The following is a 22,971-nucleotide window of genomic DNA, read 5'->3' as shown; positions in this document are numbered from 1 at the left end:
TTTTTGTGGTGTTGATTGAGGATAAATATTGGCCAGGACGCTGGGGATAACTCCCCTCCTCTACCAACAAAGTAGTGCCATGCGATCTTATGAGAGACCAGTCAGGGCCTTGGTTTAATGCCTCATCTGAAAGACAGCACTCGTGTGCTGCACTGGAATGTCAGCTTAGATCTTTGCACTCAAGTCCTGGAGTGGAACTTGAACCCACAACTTTCTTACACCAAGGCAAGCATGCTCCCGATGGAGCTGTGGCTGGACACTGAAAAGAAACTGGAGAAAGATACTCTAGCATGCCTAGCGAAGGGGGAAGCTGGGGTGGAGACAAGTTTGGCTTTGGTAAAGGAAAGGGAGAAGTAAGAAGCCTAATGGATAGTCTCAATCTTGGTAACAAAGAAATCCATGAATCCCTTTCAGTTAATATTAGACTTGAGGGTGGAGTGGCTGGGGAGAGAGATTTAAGGAGACGGTTGGTCGTGGAGAAAAGAAGTTGGGGGTTATCTTTGCTCTCCAGGATGATCCTGGAGTAGTGGGTGGTTTTTGGCTTGATGTAGTCCTGCTTTCCTATTCTTTAATATCTACCTCCATATAAGATGTCCTACCTATATTCATAACCACTATGTTTGATTTTGCTTCTCTACTCCCATTTTCTTGATCACAGACAAGGCCATCTTTGACCACTTCTATGTATCCCTCACCACCTACATCTTCTGACCCCTTTCCAATTCTTCTTTCTGCGGCAAACATCTTGGGATAATCTCTCCCCCAAGTCACTTACAAACTTTCAAACTCTCAGCAATTGAGCCTTTAACCTTCCATTCACAATGTCCTCACTAGAACCGTTACTCTTTCTCATCCTTGTTGTTTCTCCTGGTATGGTCCCCATTTTTACACCAACTCTAGGGGGTTCAGAGTTAAGCATGTTTCACTCACAACTGGTTTAGCTATCCATCAGGACCTGGCTGGACCCACTGCATTCCTCTCCCTTTTTCTCTCCCTCTACCCCTGTGCACTATTTACAAGCAAGCGTAAAATCTGAACTTGAATGTGAGGGAAAGGACCAATAAATCTTCTGTAGAAGTTCAATTGGAAGCTTCTGAAATCCAAACCATTAGGCACAAAAGAAATGAAGAACTCTGAATATTGTCTGCTTAGGAGATGTTGCAAATTTATTTCTGTTTTTTAATTTTGGAAGTCAGGCATTTAATAAAAATGCACTTGCTACAATGAGCATTTAGTTAAGACATGATGACTAATTTGGATACTGTTTTTGATGGCTAAATTGATGGGTTAAAGGGTTAAAATCACAACGTGAATAATTCAAGGTATTTAACAAAAGAATCTAGATTCAATATTTGTAGGAATTAATGTAGGTGGGATTTATCCCCATTTGGAAGTATAATTTTCTTACTAGTTATTCACTTAAGCAGGAGTAATTAATACTTGGAATCATTGTCTTTTTTCTGCTGTTTATTATCTATTTTTACTTAAAAGTTAGGTGTATGAATTTTGCAGTGGTATTAGAGAAAGAATGTAATGGTAACTTGAAATCATCCTACAGGATTTTCATGAGTGTGTAAATGCCACTGAATAATTTAGTCCTGATTCCAATGAAGAATACATGAATGTCTGCAAGAACTTTGTTAATTGCAAGAGTTTCATTTCAGCTCATGGAGTGTTGTGTGAATGCTCTGGTGACTTCGTTTAAGGAGACAATTCTAGCAGAATGCCCAGGCATGATCAAACGTAATGAGACGGATAGTGAGTAAAATTGTAACCTTTATGTTTATTTTACTGAATTAAGATTGCTTGTATTAATGAAGCTGTGAACTATAAATTATTCTTGACGGCTATTCCAAATGTTGCATAATAAAAATGTTTGTTTTTCAGTAGCAGAGTAGGAATTGTAAAAATGCTAATTGTTTTACCATTAATTGTTTGCAGATAAGTCAAAAAGTTAAATTTCTATTCAATTAAAATTGCAGCAGTATGCACAATATTTTGCTGGAGCTGCTGCTTTGCTTTTACATGTACAATTGCACACAACTCATCCTGTGCTTTGTTTATTCTCAAAATGGACTTCCTGATCTGACAGGAGATTCATAATTTAGTTGAAGCTATACTGCATTTTCAGTTTGTTTTTATTTAAGCTGTGTTTTAGCTTGCTTCGCATTGGCCAACCAGTCAATCTTTTGGGTCAGGGCTTGCTAACTTTTTACCTTTATTCTTTGATTTCTGAGCTAGAATTCTCCAGAAGAATTTAGTTCACAACCTACTAAAATAGAATAAAGTATTCTTTTAAATTAGGGCTACGTGTTATGGTATATTCTGGAAATCCAGATGTCTCCAAATCTGAAGCTCAATGAATAAATTATGAGGAAGAGTCTTCATTAAGACTGCCAAACAATTGGGCATATTTCTCCTCCCTATCCTGACCAAACCAAAGTGAATCAGTTACAACTTCTATGTCCATCAGAACCCAACTGCCACATGAAAAAGAAATTAATTTACTTAATAAATATCCTCCCTTCTAGTTATAACAACGCACCTGTGTGCAAAGTGCAGTTCAATGTCCCTGAGTGCCATTTTTAAAGACAAAGCTTACTTGAATTCATATAGTGCCAAATTTGAACATGACCACCATTCCGATTCTAAATAAGCTAAATTAAAAGCAGTTCCGATTCAGTGCTCCTATTTATATGAAGATATTGTATAGCAACAAATTTAATCTTGACCAGTTTGACCATTTTGTTTAAATGTTTCTTTGAATTGCACGACATCATGTTAGGTAGTGATTTATCAACTACTCAAGGTCATGGAATTTTTAATAACTTATAAATGTGGCCATCCTTTTTAAAACCAAAATAAGTTAACAAACCATGAAGCTAGTTGCTAAAAATATGTGGCAGTTATCAAGATTTCTGGCTCTGCATATAAACCAAAGTTAAAATAACTGAATAGTCAGTATTCTGAGATTTATTGACCGTCTTGTGTTTATACATAAATGGTTGTAGAATTTCTGTTCATGTTTGTTAATTTATAATTAATGATTTCAGCAAACGAACTGGCTTTATCAGCTACATGAAATACTAAATTATTTTTTTTAACTTGCTATACATGTCTGCTATGTTGCATTAGATGTTAATGTATTTATTAACTTCTGCAGAACTGCACTTGATGTTTACACTGATGGATAAAGTTCCGAATGGGATTGAGCCAATGTTAAAAGATTTGGAAGAGCACATTATTAGTGCTGGATTAGCAGATATGGTAGCAGCTGCAGAAACTATAACTACTGTAAGTAGTTAAATGTAGAGCTGAAGTGGTAAATAATGTTCACTGAACGTTGGCTACGTAAGCAAATGATGAAAATTGAGTTGAAATTTAGATTAAAAAATCAGTTCTTGGTATTCACAGAATCACAGAATAATACGGTGCAGAAGAGGCCCTTCGGCCCATCGAGTCTGCACCAATGCATTAAAGACACCTGACCTGTCTATCTAATCCCATTTGCCAGCACTTGGCCCATAGCCTTGAAGGTTATGATGTGCCAAGTATATTGATATGTCTTTGCTCTTTGGGAGGGTAAGAGGAGAATGGAGGCACAGTTTAATGACTTGTGCTGTTAACCATTGTTCAGTACTTTTTAAACCCTGAAGGACTATCTTCTCTTACCCTCCCCCAAAAAATGTTTGAAGAACAGCACTTCTATTTTAAAATTTTTCTTGCATGTTTTCTATTTAAAATACTTCAAAGCTATTGCTGCTACTTTTGTTACTGCATCTTCTGTTCTTGACTAATGTTGCCTAGGTTGTTCCTATCTTTAAAATAAATATAAATTTTACCTATAATTTTGCTTACAAGTCTAGAATTAAAGATACTTTACACTCGTCAGAGATCTGTGTGTTTTGAAAGGAACTAATTTATATGCAATTTTCTTTTTCATCTAACTAAAGTTCTTTGATTTTCTCATGCACTAGTTCCTGGCAAGTAAGCATTTTCTCAGCCTACTCTTAATAACATTGTTAAGGTGACCATTGGAAGGTGCATAAGAGTAGCCTGAGGTGATTTGCTGTTGCCCTTGATCTTCTCTGGATTTACTAATCATGCCATGTATATCATTTATATGAAAAGATCATAACTGATATCTTTAAATGAGTCTAGTTGAATAAGCTTCTCAGTGTTTCACAAGTTCCTGTTACCTGTAACTGAAAGCTGGTGATTCAATTTCCTATCCAGATCTTAGCCATGCAGTCAGCATTTAAAGGCTGGAAAATACTTTGTGCAAAGACTTCGGAAGGGCAGAAAAATACTATTTAACTCCTACTACAGCAAAGCAAAATTTCACCATTGATTACCTACAAAATCTCACAAGGGTTAAGAACTATCCATAATTCAGATGTTCATGACTGTCTTTCAAGAATTTGTACAATGTACAATAATTTTCAGTTATCGTTTATATTGGAAGTGAGATTAGCAATTGAGTCACACTTTGTTTTTAACTTTTGTTCCTCCTTTTGTCTGCCTTTCAGGTTGTACACCAGTCTGAATTAACTGGATGTCTGCAGACACCTTTGTGGTCTCTTTCTATGTTTTCATTTTGTCAATAGAGGATAGTAATTTACAGCTTAGAGACAAAAAAAACTTCCATTTTACTTGGTGTTGTAGATGATCTTATCAAGATTGGCAACTTATCAGCTGGATGGAGATTGATACCCAAGTACAAATGTCAGGTCCATAGCACAGAATGCAAGTGTGAAAATAGGACATGTATTAGTTTACATGCTTTTTGATATAAAGCAAATAACTTTATTTCTATGTTGCAGGATTCTGAAAAATATGTAGAACAATTGCTTACGCTGTTTAATCGATTCAGTAAGTTGGTAAAAGAGGCATTTCAGGATGACCCTCGCTTTCTTACTGCTAGAGATAAAGTAAGTGGATTTTTGCTTTGATGTTGAGGATTAGGATCCTTTTCAAATTAGAATACTTTCAAACCATGGTGGCAATTTTTTATAATAGAAATGATTATATGGTTTTTAATTTCCTAAAATGTTCTGAAAGGTAACTGACATCCTTGTTGCAAACAGAATTCCCCTCATTTGTGTAGTCCTTTTGGATTTTAATCCAATTAAGTTGAAAGGTTCAAACATGGCTGATATAGTTGGAATCTGTATTTTTTAAAATGCTGTTTGCTTTTTATTTATCTGGGGTGCATTTATTGGTTTGCTATATCAAAACTGTTGAAAACCTACTGTATTTAGTTACTTAATCATTTGTCTCTAATGTGAAAAATTGTCTTCCAAACAGGCATATAAAGCTGTTGTGAATGATGCTACCATATTTAAACTTGAACTGCCGTTGAAGCAAAAAGGGTGAGATCTTTTCTAGAATGCTATTGCTAATGAACAGTTCTATAAATTACAAAGATGGTTCGAAGTATTTTATTGGTGATAGGCTGTAAGCTGGAAAAATTTAGGAAATATCTTTGTCCAATTCAAAGTCACTCCTCTTAGACCAACAAGCCTAAAGTTTAGTTTAGTTTAGTTTAGAGATACAGCACTGAAACAGGCCCTTCGGCCCACCAAGTCTGTGCCGACCATCAACCACCCATTTATACTAATCCTACACTAATTGCATATTCCTACCACATCCCCACCTGTCCCTATATTTCCCTACCACCTACCTATATTAGGGGCAATTGCTAATGGCCAATTTACCTATCAACCTGCAAGTCTTTGGCTTGTGGTAGGAAACCGGAGCACCCGGAGAAAACCCATGCAGACACAGGGAGAACTTGCAAACTCCACACAGGCAGTACCCAGAATTGAACCTGGGTCGCTGGAGCTGTGAGGCTGCGGTGCTTCTCTTCCAGTTTCTCCCTGACCCATCATGTTCTGAGGATGTTGACTTTTGTTAAGGTAGCATTCCATGGGCATCAGCACCACTGCAGTACCATACTTCATGAGTGAGCTCAGACAATAACTACTTGTAGTGCCTTTAACTTAATAGGAGCTTCAAAGGAGCATAATCAAACAAAATATAACACCAAAACACATGAGATATTGGGACGGGTCACCAAAAGCTTGGCCAAACTGGTAGGTTTTAAGGAGCATCATAAAGGAGGAGCGAGAAGTAGAGAGATGGAAAAGTTTAGGGAGGGAGTGCTGGAGCTTAGGGCCTGGGCAGCTGAAGGCACTCTGCCAAAGTTGGAAGGATTTAAAATCGGGAATGTACAAGATGCCAGAGTTGATGGAGTGCGGAGATGCTGGAGGAGTTAACAGGGATAGGAAGTGCGATGTTATGGAGGTGGAGTTAGGTGATCTTGGAGTTGGAGCAGATATGGTGTTGGAAGTTCATATCCGGGTCAAATATGACACCAAGGTTGTGAATGGTCTGGTTTACCCTCAGACTGGGCAAGGTTAAGCAAAGGAGTCAGTGACTAGGGAACGGAGTTTGTGTGACAAATCAGACGCTGGAATGGGCCGAGTGAGATGGTGGTGAGGTTGGATCTGGGTGTCGTCAACGCACATGTGGAACCTGACATCAAGTTTTTGGATGATATCACTGAGGGGCAGCATGTAAATGAGAAATAGGCAGGGGCCATGGATATATCCTTGCGACTTTGCTGGTTACGGTGGAAGAGTGGGAAGCGATACTATTGCTGATGATTCTTAGCTACGACTGGATAGATAGGAATGAAACCAGTATATTTGAACCTGGAGGAAATCTAACCAAGATTGATTTCTGGCAGCGACACTTTCCTGCAGTTATCACTGGATAACAATTGAAAGGGGGATTCTACCCTAATCCAGTGACCAACAAAGAACAGTACAGCACAGGAACAGGCCATTCGGCCCTCCAAGCCTGCGCTGATCTTGATACCTGTCTAAACTAAAACCTTCTGCACTTCCGGGGACTGTGTCCCTCTATTCCCATCCTATTCATGTATTTGTCATGATGCCTCTTAAACGTCGCTATCGTACCTGCTTCCACCACCTCCCCCGGCAGCAAGTTCCAGGCACTCACCAGCCTCTGTGTAAAGAACTTGCCTCGCACAACCCCTCTAAAGTTTTCCCCTCGCACCTTAAACCTATGTCCCCTAGTAACTGACTCTTCCACCCTGGGGAAAAAGCTTCCGACTAACCACCAATGCCAATTTTATTACTCCAGATGGTCAAGAGGTCTAACCTGAGAACTTGTGTATCTGGATTTGTGCTACTCTAAACAGTGCTTTGACTATTGAGACCATTGCAAATGCTAGCCTTTTTAATGTACACTGCAGTGTAGAATGTTCAGATGAATTGTAAACATGTGACACTGAATATTATAGTGATAATGCTTAGAGCCGTGGAGCGATGGTTGAACATAGTTTTCACTTGCAATCTGCTCTGTTCATTAGCTAAGTTGCATCCAGTAAACGCTGCAGTGGGATAAGGGTGAGGAGAGAGAAACAATCTGAGCAGTGTTTAGTAATCTCTACCATCTCTTGACCAGCTACAGGATTATTAGCATTCAGAGCAAACTCCTCACTCATGCTCCATCTCCTTTGGCAGTAGGGAGTTGGCTATGTCATATGAGTCAAAGAATGAAATGGAAGTAGATAACCTAGATTGTTTTAATTGTGACCCATCTCCTGCTCCCTCAGTGCCCTCCTCCCCATCCCCTCATTTATCTGTAACTGCTGAATTACTTTTCCTGGCCACCATGCTAGCTGACATTGTTAATGGCTCTTTTTGCTTTGGTACTGTCCCTCTCCCTTTCAAATCTGCTTTTGGAAGAAGATGCGCACTTGATTCATCTATCCTCTCGAGCTACTAACCCATCTTTAACTACCCTGGATTCTATCTATTTTAACGCAAGGAGTCTTATAAGTAAGGCAGATGAATTGAGGCCATTGATTAACACATTAGAATGAGATATTATTGCTATCACAGAGACATGGTTGAGGGAAGGATAGGACTGGCAGCTCAATATTCCAGGATATAGAATCTTCAGGCGTGATGGGTGGGGGGTGGGGTGGGGGGGGGGGGGGTTATAAAAGAAGAGATTGCATTGCACTATTGATCAAGGAGTCAATTACTGCAGTAAGAAGGGATGATATCTTAGAAAGTTCCTCAAATGAGGTCATATGGGTAGAACTTAAAAACAAAAAGGGGGCAATCACTTGGCTGGGAGTTAACTACAGGCCTGCAAATAGTCAGGGAGAGATAGAGGAGCAGATATGTAGGCAAATCTCAGACAGGTGTAAAAATAATAGGGTAATAATAGCAGGGGATTTCAACTTCCCCAATATTAACTGGGATAGTCTTAGTGCAAAAGGCTTAAAGGGGCAGAATTCTTCAAGTGCATACAGGAGAGCTTTTTGAGTCAGCACGTAGAAATCCGACAAGAGAAGAGGCAGTACTGGACCTACTCCTAGGGAATGAAGCTGGACAAATGGTAGAATTGTCAGTGGGGGAGCATTTTGGGGATAGTGACCATAACTCGCTAAGATTTAAGGGAGTTACGCAAATCTCCTCCCTAGTCTCTTTCAGTAGTGCAGGAAACATAACATTTATCCTTACTTTGGGGTTTACAGCCCATTTACTCTAAGATTTAAGGTAGTTATGCAAAAGGACAAAGCTGGACCAGAAATAAAAGTACTGAATTGGGGGAAGGCCGATTTCAATATGAAAAAACAGGATCTGGCCAAAGTGGACTGGGAACAGCTACTTGTAGGAAAGTCTACATCAGACCAGTGGGAGTCATTCAAAAAGGAAATAGTGAGAGTTCAGGGCCAACATGTTCCCGTAAAGGTGAAGGGTAGACCAACAAGTCCAGGGAACCCTGGATGTCAAGGGATAAGGAAAAAAAAAAAGGAGGCTTATGGCAGATTCAGGGGGCTGAAAACAGCAGAGGCCCTAGAGGAGTATAGAAAGTGTAGGGGGTACTTAAAGTAATTCGGAGAGCGAAGAGAGTGCATGAAAAACACTGGCGGGCTAGATAAAGGAAAATCCCAAGGCGTTTTATAAGTATATTAAGGGCAAGAGGATAACCAGGGAAAGAGTAGGACCAAATTGGCAATCTGTGTGTGGAGCCAGAGGACGTAGGTGAGCTTTTAAATGATTACTTTTCATCTGTGTTCACTTTGGAGAAGGATGATGTAGGTGTAGAGATCAGGGAGGGGAATTGTGATATACTCGAACAAATTAGGGAGGAGGTATCAGCGTTTTTAGTGGACTTAAAAGTGGATAAATCCCCAGGCCCAGATGAGATGTATCCCAGGCTGTTATGTGAGGCAATGGAGGAGATAGGGGCTCTGACACAAATTTTCAAATCCTCTCTGGCCACAGGAGAGATGCTGGAGGACAGTGAATGTGGTACCATTATTTAAGAAGGGTAGCGGGGATAAACCAGGTAATTACCCTTTCCCTGGTTACCCTCGCTCTTTATATACATATAAAAAGCCTTGGGATTTTCCTTAATCCTGTTTGCCAATGACTTCTCATAACCCCTTTTAGCCCTCCTGACTCCTTGCTTAAGTTCCTTCCTACTGTCTTTATATTCCTCAAGGGATTCGTCTGTTCCTAGCTTTCCAGCCCTTACGAATGCTTCCTTTTTCTTTTTGACTAGGCTCACAATATCCTGCGTTATCCAAGGTTCCGGAAACTTGCCAAACTTATCCTCCTTCCTCACAGGAACATGCTGGTCCTGGATTCTAATCAACTGACATTTGAAAGACTCCCACATGTCAGATGTTGATTTACCCTCAAATAGCCGCCCTCAATCTAAATTCTTCAGTTCCTGCCTAATATTATAATTAGCCTTCCCCCAATTTAGCACCTTCACCCGAGGACTACTCTTATCCTTATCCACAAGTACCTTAAAACTTATGGAATTATGGTCACTGTTCCTGAAATGCTCCCCTACTGAAACTTCGACCACCTGGCCGGGCTCATTCCCCAATACCAGGTCCAGTACGGCCCCATTCCTAGTTGGATTATCTAGGTATTGTTTCAAGAAGCCCTCCTGGATGCTCCTTACAAATTCTGCCCCATCGAAGCCCCTAGCACTAAGTGAGTCCCAGTCAATATAGGGGAAGTTAAAATCACCCACCACTACAACCTTGTTACCTTTACATCTTTCCAAAACCTGTCTACATATCTGCTCCTCTACCTCCCGCTGGCTGTTGGGAGGCCTGTAGTAAACCCCCAACATCGTGACTGCACCTTTCCTATTCCTGAGCTCCACCCATATTGCCTCGCTGCATGACCCCTCCGAGGTGTCCTCCTACAGTACAGCTGTGATATTCTCCTTAACCAGTAATGCAACTCCCCCACCCCTTTTACATCCCCCTCTTTCCTACCTCAAGCTTCTAAATCCTGGAACATTTAGCTGCCAATCCTGTCCTTCCCTCAACCAAATCTCTGTAATAGCAACAACATCATAGGTCCAAGTACTAACCCAAGCTCTAAGTTCATCTGCCTTACCTGTTATACATATCGCATTGAAACAAATGCACTTCAGACCACCAGTCCCGCTGTGCTCCGCAACATCTCCCTGCCTGCTCTTCCTCTTAGTCTTACTGGCCTTATTTACTAGTTCCCCCTCATTTATTTCACTTGCTGTCCTACTGCTCTGGTTCCCACCCCCCTGCCACACTAGTTTAAAGCCTCCCGAGTGACGCTAGCAAACTTCGCAGCCAGGATATTTGTGCCCCTCCAGTTTAGATGCAACCTGTCCTTCTTGTACAGGTCCCATCTGTCCCTGAAGAGATCCCAATGGTCCAGATATCTGAAACCCTCCCTTCTACACCAGCTGTTCAGCCACGTGTTTAGCTGCACTATCTTCCTATTTCTAGCCTCACTGGCACATGGCACAGGGAGTAATCCGAAGATTACAACCCTGGAGGTCCTGTCCTTTTACTTTCTACCTAACTCCCTAAACTCCCCCTGCAGGACCTCTTCCTGCCTATGTCGTTGGTACCAATGTATACCACAACCTCTGGCTGTTCACCCTCCCCCTTCAGAATGCCCCCTGTAGGTTCAGAGACATCCTTGACCCTGGCACCAGGGAGGCAACATACCATCCTGGAGTCTCTTTCACGTCCACAGAAACGCCTATCTGTGCCCCTGACTATAGAATCCCCTATAACTATTGCTCTTCTGCGCTTTGTCCTTCCCTGCTGAACAACAGTGCCAGCCGTGGTGCCACTGCTCTGGCTGCTGCTGTTTTCCCCTGATAGGCCATCCACCCCAACAGTATCCAAAACAGTATACTTGTTCGAGAGGGGGATAGCCACAGGGATTCCTGCACTAACTGCCTGCCCCTTCTAGTGGTCACCCATCTATCTGCCTGAACCTTGGGTGTAACCACTTCTCTAAAACTCCTGTCTATGACACTTTCTGCCACCTGCATGCTCCTAAGCGCATCCAGTTGCTGCTCCAACCGATCCATGCGGTCTGTGAGGAGCTGCAACTGGGTACACTTCCTGCAGATTTAGTCGTCCGGAACGCTGGAAGCGTCACGGACCTCTCACAGGTGAAGCACTTCACTCCTCTTAACTGACATTTCTAGCACTATTTAATAAATAAAAATAAATACTTATTAAATCCTTACTAAATTGTTATAATTAACGATATGGTCCCTAGTGCTAGATTCCTACTATAAATATTAAATGCTAACTAAATACAGTAATCTCCTCCCTCTGGTTTAGTTACTCTACTTATTAATTAGTTAATTAGGGTTTTAATCAATTTTAATCAGTGTTTTATTTTCAAATTCAGTACAAATTCCCTACCAGCCAATCAGGTCACAGCTTTCCTGTGACGTCACTTTTCAGTTTTTTTACCAGAGGAAAGTTTTTTTTATACTTACCGGTCTGGAACTCCGCCCTCCGAGTCTTCTCCGTGAATGTAGTTCTAGCAAAGTGAGCAAGTTATGTTTCATCCACTATTTCTAATGCAACAAGTTTTTGATCATGGCTTGTTTTATTTGTTCGTGGGATGTGTGCTTCGCTAGCTAGGCCAGCATTTATTGCCCATCCCTAATTGCCCTTGAACTGAGTGGCTTGTGAGGGCATTTAAGAGTCAACCACATTGCTGTGGGTCCAGAGTCACCTGTAGATCACACCAGGTAAGGATGGCAGATTTCCTTCGCAGATGGATTTTTGCAATGGCTGCATTTGCTGACAACCCAACCACAAGGTGGCGCTGTACTAGTACATGCGCAAATGCAGCCTCATCCACTTAAACGTCACTGTCTGTGACGTTCTGGCTGCTGCCAGGATTAAAGATGATGCTGCTTAATTTATCATAGAAAAACAACTTCAACCCATGGTAGCACACAATGGACATGTTTGATACATGGAGAACATTGCGCTGTTTAAAGTCTCATCAGAAGGACAGCACCTCTGACAGTGCTGCACACCCTCTGTATTTCTGTGAGGTTTCAGTGCCATCCCGCTCTCCGGCTACCCATTCTTCCCCACTCCCCACTTCCTCCGGACGCTAGCTCTAGACCGTGCCGCTTCCCTCCTCTCGGCCACTTGCTCCTACGTTGCCTCGTCACGACGCTTTGCTTCTTTGGGCGGAGCGAATGGCTGAGAGGAGGGAAGCAGCCCACGGCCGAGAAGTAGCATCTGGAGGGATGGGGAACGGAGAGCCGGGGTGGATGGGGGAGCAAGGAGCGAGCGGCCTGGAGTGAGTGGCTGAGTGGGAGGGGGGAGATTTCTGCGCATACAACAATCGACAATGGTTTCATTGTCACCATTAGACTAGCTTTTTAATTCCAGATTTATTAATTGAATTTAAATTTCACCATCTGCTGTAATAAGAACAAGAAATGCTGGAAACACTCAGCAGCTCTGGCAGCACCTGTGGAGAGAGAAGCAGAGTTAATGTTTCAGGTTTCTTCAGAACGGACACCAACTGCTGTGGTGGGTTTCAAACCCAGAGCATTACCCTGGGTTTCTGGATTACTGGTCCAGTGACATAACCACTACGCCACCGCCCCCCCCCCCCCCCCCCCCATCTCTATCTTAAATGGAAATTAGTATCATCTTCTCAGGAAGAATGATAATCAGTACATGAATCACCATGGGCTGTGCTTATGTACTCCTGATGGCTGGCTCAGCATAGGGAACTCAACCCTTGGTTAGGAAATGATGCAAGATGGGGAAGAAATAGGTGATAAACTATTATTAACAATTTTTTAATTATGCATGTTGAGCTACTAATCACAGGATATAATCTGACTTTGTTTAGTGGAAAATAAGATAACACTCCATGTAAAATAAGAATGTTATTCTGAAACTACTGTTTAAATCTTTCATACTGCTCTTTCAATTTAGTGTTGGGTTGAAAACTCAGCCTGAATCAAAATGCCCAGAACTACTCGCAAATTACTGTGATATGTTACTAAGAAAAACACCGCTTAGTAAGAAGCTTACTTCAGAGGAAATTGAAGCAAAGCTAAAAGAAGTGGTATGTATATTTCTGACATTAGGTTTACCCCTCTGCTGCATATTTGGTTTTTATCCAGTGGTCTAAATAATTTGTTCCCACCTCCAATATTTAATTATTCTGAAAACTGCAAATTATCACACATCCAGGTGACAACACATCTTGGTTTTTTTTGTAAGCATCATATCCGCACAAGTTTAGAGTTTAATTTGCCCCATGTTCCACAGCAAAGCAAATGAGCTCCTTGCACATGAAATGTGCTAGTTTTTTATGCTCCATTTCTTTAAAGATGTTGTTGATGAGCATCACGATATGTTTTCTAGGTTTGAACAATTTGATCATTTCCCAGTAGGCGTTGGTCATATTCGATTGACACTTGATCCTAAGCACATTTAATTGATTTTTATGATCAAATGCAAGCAATCATCTTTCTACAGTCTAATCTAATGGGATTACAAAAAATGTCATAGTCATAGAGAGTTACAGCACTGAAACGGGCCCTTCGGCCCACCGAGTCTGTGCCGACCATTAACCACCCATTTATACTAATCCTACATTAATCCCATATTCCCTACCACATCCCCACCTTCCCTCAATTCTGTTACCACCTACCTACACTAGGGGCAATTTACAATGACCAATTTACCTATCAACCTGCAAGTCTTTGGCTGTGGGAGGAAACCAGAGCACCCGGCGGAAACTGACGCAGTCATAGGGAGAACTTGCAAACTCCGCACAGGCAGTACCCAGAATTGAACCCGGGTCACTGAAGCTGTGAGGCTGCAGTGCTAAACTGTGCCGCCCATACCCATGTCCTTACGCTGTATCATCCCTTGATTTCAGTTAAGCTATTACCATGTCCCTTTTGAAGAGTTCATTTCATTTGGCTTTTACTGAAAGTGTGATATCTGTTTTGAGTTGGTGTTTAAAACTCATGTTTAAATCGAAGTGAAACAGGCAAAACTTACATTTTATCAGCTATTTCTTGTAGTCTAATGTGAATCATGATTCACTTAAAAAAAATTTCCTATGCGTACCAGTGTGAGTCTGAGTCCATGGCCAGGCAGATCCATGACACTGGTTACAAGCCCATTTGGTCCAGTTAGAATAACTGGAATCCTAGTCATACAGCACTGGAGGAGGCACATTCTGTCTGTGTTGACTCTTTGAAAGAGCGATCCAGTTAGTCCCACTCCCCCCTCTTTCCCCATAGCAATTTTTTCCCCTTCAAGTGTTGAGCCAATGTACCTGAGATGTTTTGATTTCCTCCTAAATCTGGAGTGTTGCATAGGGACATGCAAGTATGTGTCTATGCAATTGTTCTTTGAATTTCAGAGGAAACCAGTATGCCAATTACCAGGCAGTCTTAAGTTATTTATGCTTGCAACAGCCTTTCCAGTTGTGGAGTTTTACGCCATTGATTAATTGGAAATAACTACACTAAAGTGCTGCCTCAAAGTTAACACTGGGAACGATTTGAGTACTGTTGTTTTACAGCTACAAATTAACAGTAGTTTTTCCTTTCATATAACTTATATGAGCATATTCATTAGTTATTTTTACTCTAAGCTACTTAAGTCTATTTAAAAATATGTGCATGCACTTTAACAGGATGTTTTCTTTAAAATCAGTCTCGAATAAGTTTCCCTTTTAATACTAGTAAAATGTTGCTCTGTACATTCTTGACAGGAGTGAGTCAAACTTAGATTTGGTGCCCACTCTGCTCAATGATCAGGAGCAAGTTTCAAGCCACTGCATTTCCTTGCAGGAGAAGGGAAATCTGAGTGGAAAGTGCACCAGCAAACTGTTATAAAAACAAGAAATGCTGGATTCACTCAGCAGGTCTGGCAGCATCTGTGGAAAGAGAAGCAGAGTTAACGTTTCGGGTCAGTGACCCTTCATCGGAACCAGCAAACTGTTGTGGCATATTGGTAGTCTGTTATAGGAGTAAGATGCGTGGTAATTTACAAGTGACATAACATCGTTTTATTTTTGCTTATAGCTGGTGCTGGATTTCATATTTGCAGTAGTCTGCAGAAACTGCTTGAATTCTCATGCATTATTTTTAACAGCTACTTGTACTGAAGTATGTGCAAAACAAAGATGTCTTTATGCGGTATCATAAAGCTCATTTAACGAGGCGTTTAATCCTGGATATATCGGCAGACAGTGAGATAGAAGAAAATATGGTGGAATGGCTTAGAGTAAGTAAATGTAAAAACATATTATTTTCTAATGTTTCCTGTTCCCCTCCAATGCAAAAGAATTCTTCCTCAAAGGATCTCCTTTCTGCTTTGCTAGGTTCAGTTAAAAATGTGGTAAGTAAATGACCGAGTGTGGGCTTCTTCACAGTTCTGATAATAGCATTGCTCGTTGCTCAAGGCTAAAAGGCACTTGCTAAAGGGCCAGATATCATGATACTTTACCTGGGTGCTAAGTTGAGAATTTTTTTAAAAGCACATGAAAAATAGGGCATGTTATCAAGTAGGCAGGCTTAGGACTTGAATCAAAGGAAGGGCTGTTCCTCCTTTTTCTCCACTCCACTCTCTCTCACCCCCACCCCCACGCACACGCACACCCCATTAAATTCTGAGTAGAGGTTTGGACAGCTTATTTGTGACCAGGCCCCTACCAGTAGAGTGTTTTTCTTCACGCAATTGGAATGGACCAGATTTGTTTTTTTCAGACCAATTCTTAATGCAGTATCAAAAGGCAACTTTTTACTCTGACTCTCTGCTTCATTTGCGACACATTTTTAACATTTTGTATCCATTGCAGCCATGCTAAAATTGATTCTACAGTTGATAACAGCGCAGACCTATGGTTTTAGTGGTAGCACTCTTGATTCTGAATCATAAGGTTGTGGGTTCAAGCCTCACTCCAGAGATTTCAGCACATAATCTAAGCTGACACTTCAGTTAATTACTGTGGTAGTCAGAGAGTCTTTCAGATGAGATGTTAAACCGAGGCCCTTTCTGCCGGCTTTTGGTGGACAAAAAAGATCCCATGGAACTATTTGAAGAGGAGCAGGGATTTCTCCCAGTGTCCTGGCCAACATTTATCCCTTAACAAACAACGTTTTTTGGGATGTCCTGAGGATATGAAAGGTGCTATATAAAGGCAAGTTCTCTTTTATAAGTGAAATTGAAAATCCCAAAGTGGAGTTGCATGGTAAATCGATTGTTTACAATGGCCAATTACATCTTGTAATTGATAACTATTGAACTTTACTGCCATGTCAAAGATAATAAATTGTCTGTTACATTTATATATGACCTCAATGGAACTGACCCTAACCTTGCCATTCAATGCCCCTATTGTTCGGTATACATTTGTGGTCTTTTGATTTAAATTGCCTGTGCAGCACCCAGTACAGTGGAGTTGCATGCTGTTGAACTTAATCCAAATCCTATAGGCTATATTAAAATTCAGACTTAATACGCTTTCAACTTCTTCAGGCATCCAGAAACTATGTCCAATCTTGGGTGGACTGTGGAAAACCCTCCTGCAAGCTGTATCTAGTCTTCCAAAAAGCATTTGACAAATTTCCACATGATTGGCTATTAGTTGTTGAAATCTGGGAGTTCAAAAGTAAACCTTAGGAATGTATGAGAAATTGGCTGAAGGACAAAAAAACAATAGGTATTAAAGTATTTAGATTGGGATGGAGGAATGGTGCTGAATGAGGGACCCAGAGAAGAGTGTTGGAACCGCTACTGTTCTAACTTGCATTAATAACGTAGGGTCATAAACTCAAAGCAAATTGGTCATATTAGAGACGATACCAAAATAGGAACAGCATTGGAAGCTGCTCAGAAACTATAAAGTGAGTTGGACAAAATATGTATGTCAGTGGAATGATGTGAAGTTTAATGCAGACGGGTGTAAAATACTGCGTATGGAAGCAAAAAGGAGAACACACCTATTCCATGAATGATGCTAAATAGCCATAGATGAAGTTGAATTTCCAACCATTTCATAGCAGCAATCATTGTAAGCCATTCAGTCCCTCAAGCCTGTTCCTAAATTCAATTAGATCATGGCTAATCTGTATCCCTTGCAGTGACCTAAGACAGATATTCAAGCATTGGAGACAATGCAGAGAGCTGCAAGGCTGATCTGTTGTATCAAAGGTCTGAGTTATGAGGGAAGACTGCAGAAACCTTTCAACCTTGGAAAGATGCATCCTAAGTGCAATTGTTAGATATAAATGATATGGAAAAGGTGAATCTGGAAGATTACTTTAAACTAAATTGAGAGTAGGACAAGGAGATATAGATTCAAGAGAGTAAACTTTGGGACTGATATCAATTCAGGCACAGAGTGATTGATGTATAGAAATGACTCCTTGGGAGAGTAATGGAGGTGAAACCATGGAATCACTTAAGAAAAACAGGACAATACATTGTTAGGACTTTAGATGTTTTGCATGGATGAGCCAAGATGGACCAAATGGTCTTCCTCATCCATAACTACTTGTGAGCTTAAAACCCCAACATTGATTTAGAAGAAAAGTTTATTTGCAATGCTGTGACTTTTTTGAAAAATATTTCAGAGAATATAAATATGAAACCATATGATGTAGTTTATTTAGACTTTCAGAAAGCTTTTGACAAAGCCCCATCTGAAAGATTCCGAAGCCACAATAATCCAAAGTAGAATGTGGTAAGAGGTTACAATATGAAACTGAAGATACTTCTGAAAGGTCAAATAACAGACTGAGAGGAAGCTGTTGAATAGAGTCATGCAGTGATTGTTGTATGGAACCTAGTTTCTAATTTACTGTACTGTTCAGGATATTGGAACTAAAGATAAACTTGCCAGATGTGCTAAACAGCAGTGGCGATGGATAATGCAGCAAAAGATATACAGAAGGATTAAGATAAGTTATGAAATTGGGCAAATGGCAACTTAAATTTCATGGATGTATATAAAGTATTTCACCTGTAAAGCTTTAAGAAAAATATGCATCAATAGATAATGAATTGGATTGAACTGACAGGAAAACTTGGACACCTGGGAATGATGGTGGACTTATTTTAAATTTCTGAACGATTGAAAGGGATAGGGTAAATAGAATACAAGTCTCCTGGTGTTGTGCTTTAAAATGTACTACACTTTTAAGAGTATTATGTTCAATCCTAATTACCAGTCAACATAACAATATTTACTCTTAGAATTGTCCCAAGGTGCTTCAAATGCAATGAATTACTTAAAAATGCAGTCACTGCTGTTATGTAAAAGCAGCAGCCATTTTGCACACTGTTTGCAGAAACAACAGTGAAGTGACCAACTGATTTATTTGGTGGTGTTGGTTGAGGAAATAAGGGTTGGCCAGGACACCAATAATTTCCTGCTTCTTTTACAATAGTACTATGTGTCTGCCAGAATGGACAACTGAGTTTTTAGTTACCATTTCATGCAAGGTATGTATTCTGCAGCAATGCAGGATTCTTCAGTACTGGATAGAAGTGTTGGTCTATATTTATGTGCTCAAGTTGTGGGGTAATCTTATAGCCTTTTGACTCAGGCGAGAATGCTAGCAACTGGCAAAGTTGACACTCCTATACAAGCATTAAAAGAAATGACAAAGCAGCACAAACAACCCCCCACGTAGAAAGAGCATGAGTTATTCTGAAAGATTAAAGAAGCTCAAAGCTCCACTGATGGCAATTATGAACTGAGCACCTCTTTGAACTACATGAAATGTATATATAGAGGAGGCAAACCTAAATATTTCAAGTCAAGCATGGAGAGTAGGACTAGAATGGAAAGTAAGTTGAAAATCGATGTTAAGAATAACAACTGTTTGGAATACTCTGCTGGGCAGCATAAAAAAGGCAAAAAATGGAAACATTCAAAATGCTGTAGTAAGTTTGGGTACTATGAGGATGAATTTCAATGGGCCGAGTAACTTTTTCTCATCTGCACTGTTGAGTGTCTTTAGCCTGCATTCTAAATGTTACTTTGTCACAAGATGGCTTTCTGTGTTCAGCCTTGGCCAAAGTAGACTTTGAGGTATGCCGTACATCCTTAAATGTGATGCATGTCTATTGTGTGCACCTAGATGGAGTCTGTGCAAAGGTTTGGAATAACTTCTTTTCACTTGCATTTTATGTATACAATTCAGTTTTATCTTTGCATTGATTTAGGATTAAAATTTTGTTCGCTCCACCACCACCCATAAAAGCAATTAGTTCCTCTGTGCCCACTGCTTGGAAGTGCAGTAGTGACCCGAGGTGACTTTGTTTCTCGCAGTCCCATTATGTGTGGCAGCTACTGCTCAGCAGCTGAGATAGGAAACTTGCCATATGGTGATTCACAGACACACAGCCTACCACCCTGGCAAGTGTGCTTTGGCGTCTGATAAGCTATACTGTGCTGTCACCAATCTTAAATTTTTTATCATTACATTTTTAATTTAATAAGGTATAAAGAATTCCTGTGGAGTTCAATAGGTTTCCACTAAATGTTCTATGAACAAATCATAACACACTTTTGTAAGAATCTACATTTGTATAATGTGCACAAATTGCAGCCTTTATTTGTGCTGAAGTGTTGAACTTCCTTCAAGTCTCCTTTGATGGTATAAATCTTTGACTAAAATGCAGGTTTGCCCCACTAGGAAAAACTCTGAAATTGAGGCTCTGTATTATGTTGGGTCATATACTTTCAGATTTACAGAATTTTAAAACTGACTTAATGAGTTGACACATTTACTTTGGTTAGCAAAATATACATCTATTTTTCATCATATTTACTAGTGTTGTGTGTTTTTATAAGATAGACTTGTAAAACCTTTTTTGTGTGTGTTTAGGAAGTAGGCATGCCTGCTGACTACGTGAACAAGTTGGCCAGAATGTTCCAGGATATTAAAGTGTCTGAAGACCTGAACCAGGTTTTCAAAGAAATGCACAAAAACAATAAGTTGGCCTTACCAGGTGTATTTTTTTTTTCTTTCAGAGGGATAATTCTTTTGAATACTGCACCAGTAATGATTACTGATTTAAAATAAAAACAAAAGTAAATGCTACATTATTTGAATGCTTAACATGTTTAAAGAATGCAGTTGTGCCTGTGTAGATTAAGTTTAGCGCAGAACCAAAAAAGTTCTTCCTAGAAATAAAAAGTCTGAAATAGTACCAGAAAAACATCTGATTATAAATGCTATCCACCTAATCTGGTTATAATTATTAATACTATTTAGCGGACTCTGTGAATATCAAGATTTTAAATGCTGGTGCCTGGTCACGAAGTTCAGAGAAAGTATTTGTTTCTCTACCAACTGAGCTAGAAGATCTTATCCCCGAGGTGGAGGAATTCTACAAAAAAAATCACAGTGGTAGAAAGCTGCATTGGCACCACCTCATGTCTAATGGAATTGTAAGTAGCAGAACATTTTTGATCTTGTTAACAATGAGATAATGTGACTTTCAGACCGCTTTAGTTGGGTCTGGTGCTACGTTTACCTTCTGTATTTTAAAAAAAGAATTTAAGTTGACCAGCAAGAGGTGTTAATTTGCATTCCGGCAATAAATTAAACTAAATGAGTAAGCAAGTTTTTAAACAGTTTTTAAAAACTCAAGTTGGATCACATTTGGCCAGAATCTGGATAAATCTTATTTTTAATTAATGCATTGCTTACACTGGTTTTAAGCCACATGGTAAAACATATTTGTTCTTGAAAATATGTAAATAGAAATTAAGATATATTTGAGAGCAATGTTATGACTTTTCTTTTTTAGCATGTTAATGATTCCTTTCTCATGAGCTCAAACAGAGTGAGATAAGTTGTGTTTATGTTGTAGATTTTTAAATGTTAGCTGCCGGTATTCTGTCACTTTTGCACTTTGATCTTACGGCAGAGCTGGAATTTTAGATTGCTATCCAGTGGCTCCTGCTGGAAAGTCCTCGTATGAATGTTTGATAGGATCAGGCTCATTTGTGATGCTCCAAGCCTCCAATGTTGCAAGAGCCTGTCAGAACATACTAACTAGACTAGTATGAAGGATGGCAACTTATGCAAGGTACTGGAGGGTACCTGATGCTAGTAGAATTGTACCTGAGCAATAGTTGAGAGGAAAAGGGGAAAAATAGGCAAAAAATAACTTCCCAGCTAGTAGTCCACTGAGCTTCTATCATTTGACATTTTGTGAACAATCTGATCTATTGATTTTATTTTAGTACAGAAGTGGACATGATTAGAGTTGAAATAGTCCAGCTGAGATTAAGGTTAGTGTTGACAGTAAACCATACATTTGTGTAATGTTTTAAACAATTTAAAATATTTGAAAGACAGCTGGAAAGCAAACTCTTGAAATTTCCCTTCTATTGAAAAGTATTGTTCCTTAGGAAACTAGATCTGAATAAAGACAAAAGTCAGGTTTTTTTTTCAGAAAATATAAAAAAAACTTCCATTTTATTTGATCAATTTTCACTGTCATATGGGCATAATAAAACAAGCTACAATACACAATCTTTGTTCTAGATGTACAGTAATAGGATGATTTTCCCCCTCAAACAGATAACTTTCAAAAATGAGGTTGGCCAGTATGATTTAGAGGTTACCACATTTCAGCTGGCAGTACTGTTTGCCTGGAACCAAAGACCAAGAGAAAAGATTAGTTTTGAAAATCTAAAATTAGCAACTGAACTACCAGATGCAGAACTTAGGAGGACGTTATGGGTAAGTTTCTTTCCTTAACAATTGTTTTCTCTAGCACTACTTTTTTTCCAAATATCAATGCATCCTTTCACATTTGAGGAAGTAGGCAGGCAACCTGTTTGTAGAAGTTCAATGTAACAGTAATTTACATTTATATAGTATCTTTTAACATAGAAAAATGTTCCATATGCCTGGCAAAGATATGAGAAAAACGAGCACAAAGCTAATGAAGGGGGTGACCAAAAACTACTTTAGTGGTGGGCTTTGAAGAACGATCTTGAAAGAGGATAGGGAGATGTGTTTTAGGGTGGAAATTCAACAGAGTGGGACCGAGGCAGTTGAAAGTACAGCCACCCAAAGAACAGGAAATTGGGGTGGGGGAGGAGGCTGGTGAAATGGTGGGGTGGGGGTTGGATTGAGCAAGGAGGGGGCAGTGCTCAAGAAAGCATGGTCAGAGGATTGGAGCATTGGAACTTTAGGGCTGGCAGAGGTTAGAGGTAGGGGACTATGTCGCCCTTTATGGAATTTAAGCACCAAGTTGATAATTTTAAATTTAAGGTGTCATGGGCATTGGCATTTAATGCCTGTGAGGATGGGGTGTGATGGGTGAATGGGACTTACCTTGGTATGGTAAAAAGGCGGCAGAATTTTTGATTTGCTAATGTTCGCGGAAGATGGAAGCTGGCCATGAGGGCATTGCAGTCTGGAGGTGACAAAGGCATTGATAAAGGCTTTGGCATCAGATGCACTGAGGTGAGTGGGAGGAAGACATTTGGTATCACGGACAATAAAAGCAATTTTGTTTGAATTATTTTCCTTGCTGGCTGCACCTATTATTAAAGGACTGTCTGCTTCACTACTGAG

At 40.0% G+C, this 22,971-nt stretch overlaps 1 protein-coding gene across 2 annotated transcripts in view; it reads left to right on the top strand.

Annotated features, from left to right (window-relative positions):
* The window catches only part of LOC137371326 (cullin-5), a 101,565-nt gene that overhangs the window by 64,489 nt on the left and 14,105 nt on the right, over nucleotides 1-22,971 (top strand). For both annotated transcript variants that reach the window (XM_068033729.1, XM_068033730.1), the window contains exons 8-16: nucleotides 1,665-1,758; nucleotides 3,164-3,294; nucleotides 4,824-4,931; nucleotides 5,308-5,372; nucleotides 13,331-13,463; nucleotides 15,515-15,646; nucleotides 20,260-20,383; nucleotides 20,650-20,825; nucleotides 21,967-22,128. In XM_068033729.1, coding sequence (XP_067889830.1) covers nucleotides 1,665-1,758; nucleotides 3,164-3,294; nucleotides 4,824-4,931; nucleotides 5,308-5,372; nucleotides 13,331-13,463; nucleotides 15,515-15,646; nucleotides 20,260-20,383; nucleotides 20,650-20,825; nucleotides 21,967-22,128 — 1,125 coding nt within the window. The remainder of the gene's footprint in view (nucleotides 1-1,664; nucleotides 1,759-3,163; nucleotides 3,295-4,823; nucleotides 4,932-5,307; nucleotides 5,373-13,330; nucleotides 13,464-15,514; nucleotides 15,647-20,259; nucleotides 20,384-20,649; nucleotides 20,826-21,966; nucleotides 22,129-22,971) is intronic.

The sequence above is a fragment of the Heterodontus francisci genome, chromosome 6, assembly GCF_036365525.1.
Source record: "Heterodontus francisci isolate sHetFra1 chromosome 6, sHetFra1.hap1, whole genome shotgun sequence".
Classification (NCBI taxonomy): domain Eukaryota; kingdom Metazoa; phylum Chordata; class Chondrichthyes; order Heterodontiformes; family Heterodontidae; genus Heterodontus; species Heterodontus francisci.
The sequence above is the reverse complement of the archived record's forward strand: the minus strand, read 5'-3'. Positions and strand labels throughout refer to the sequence as shown.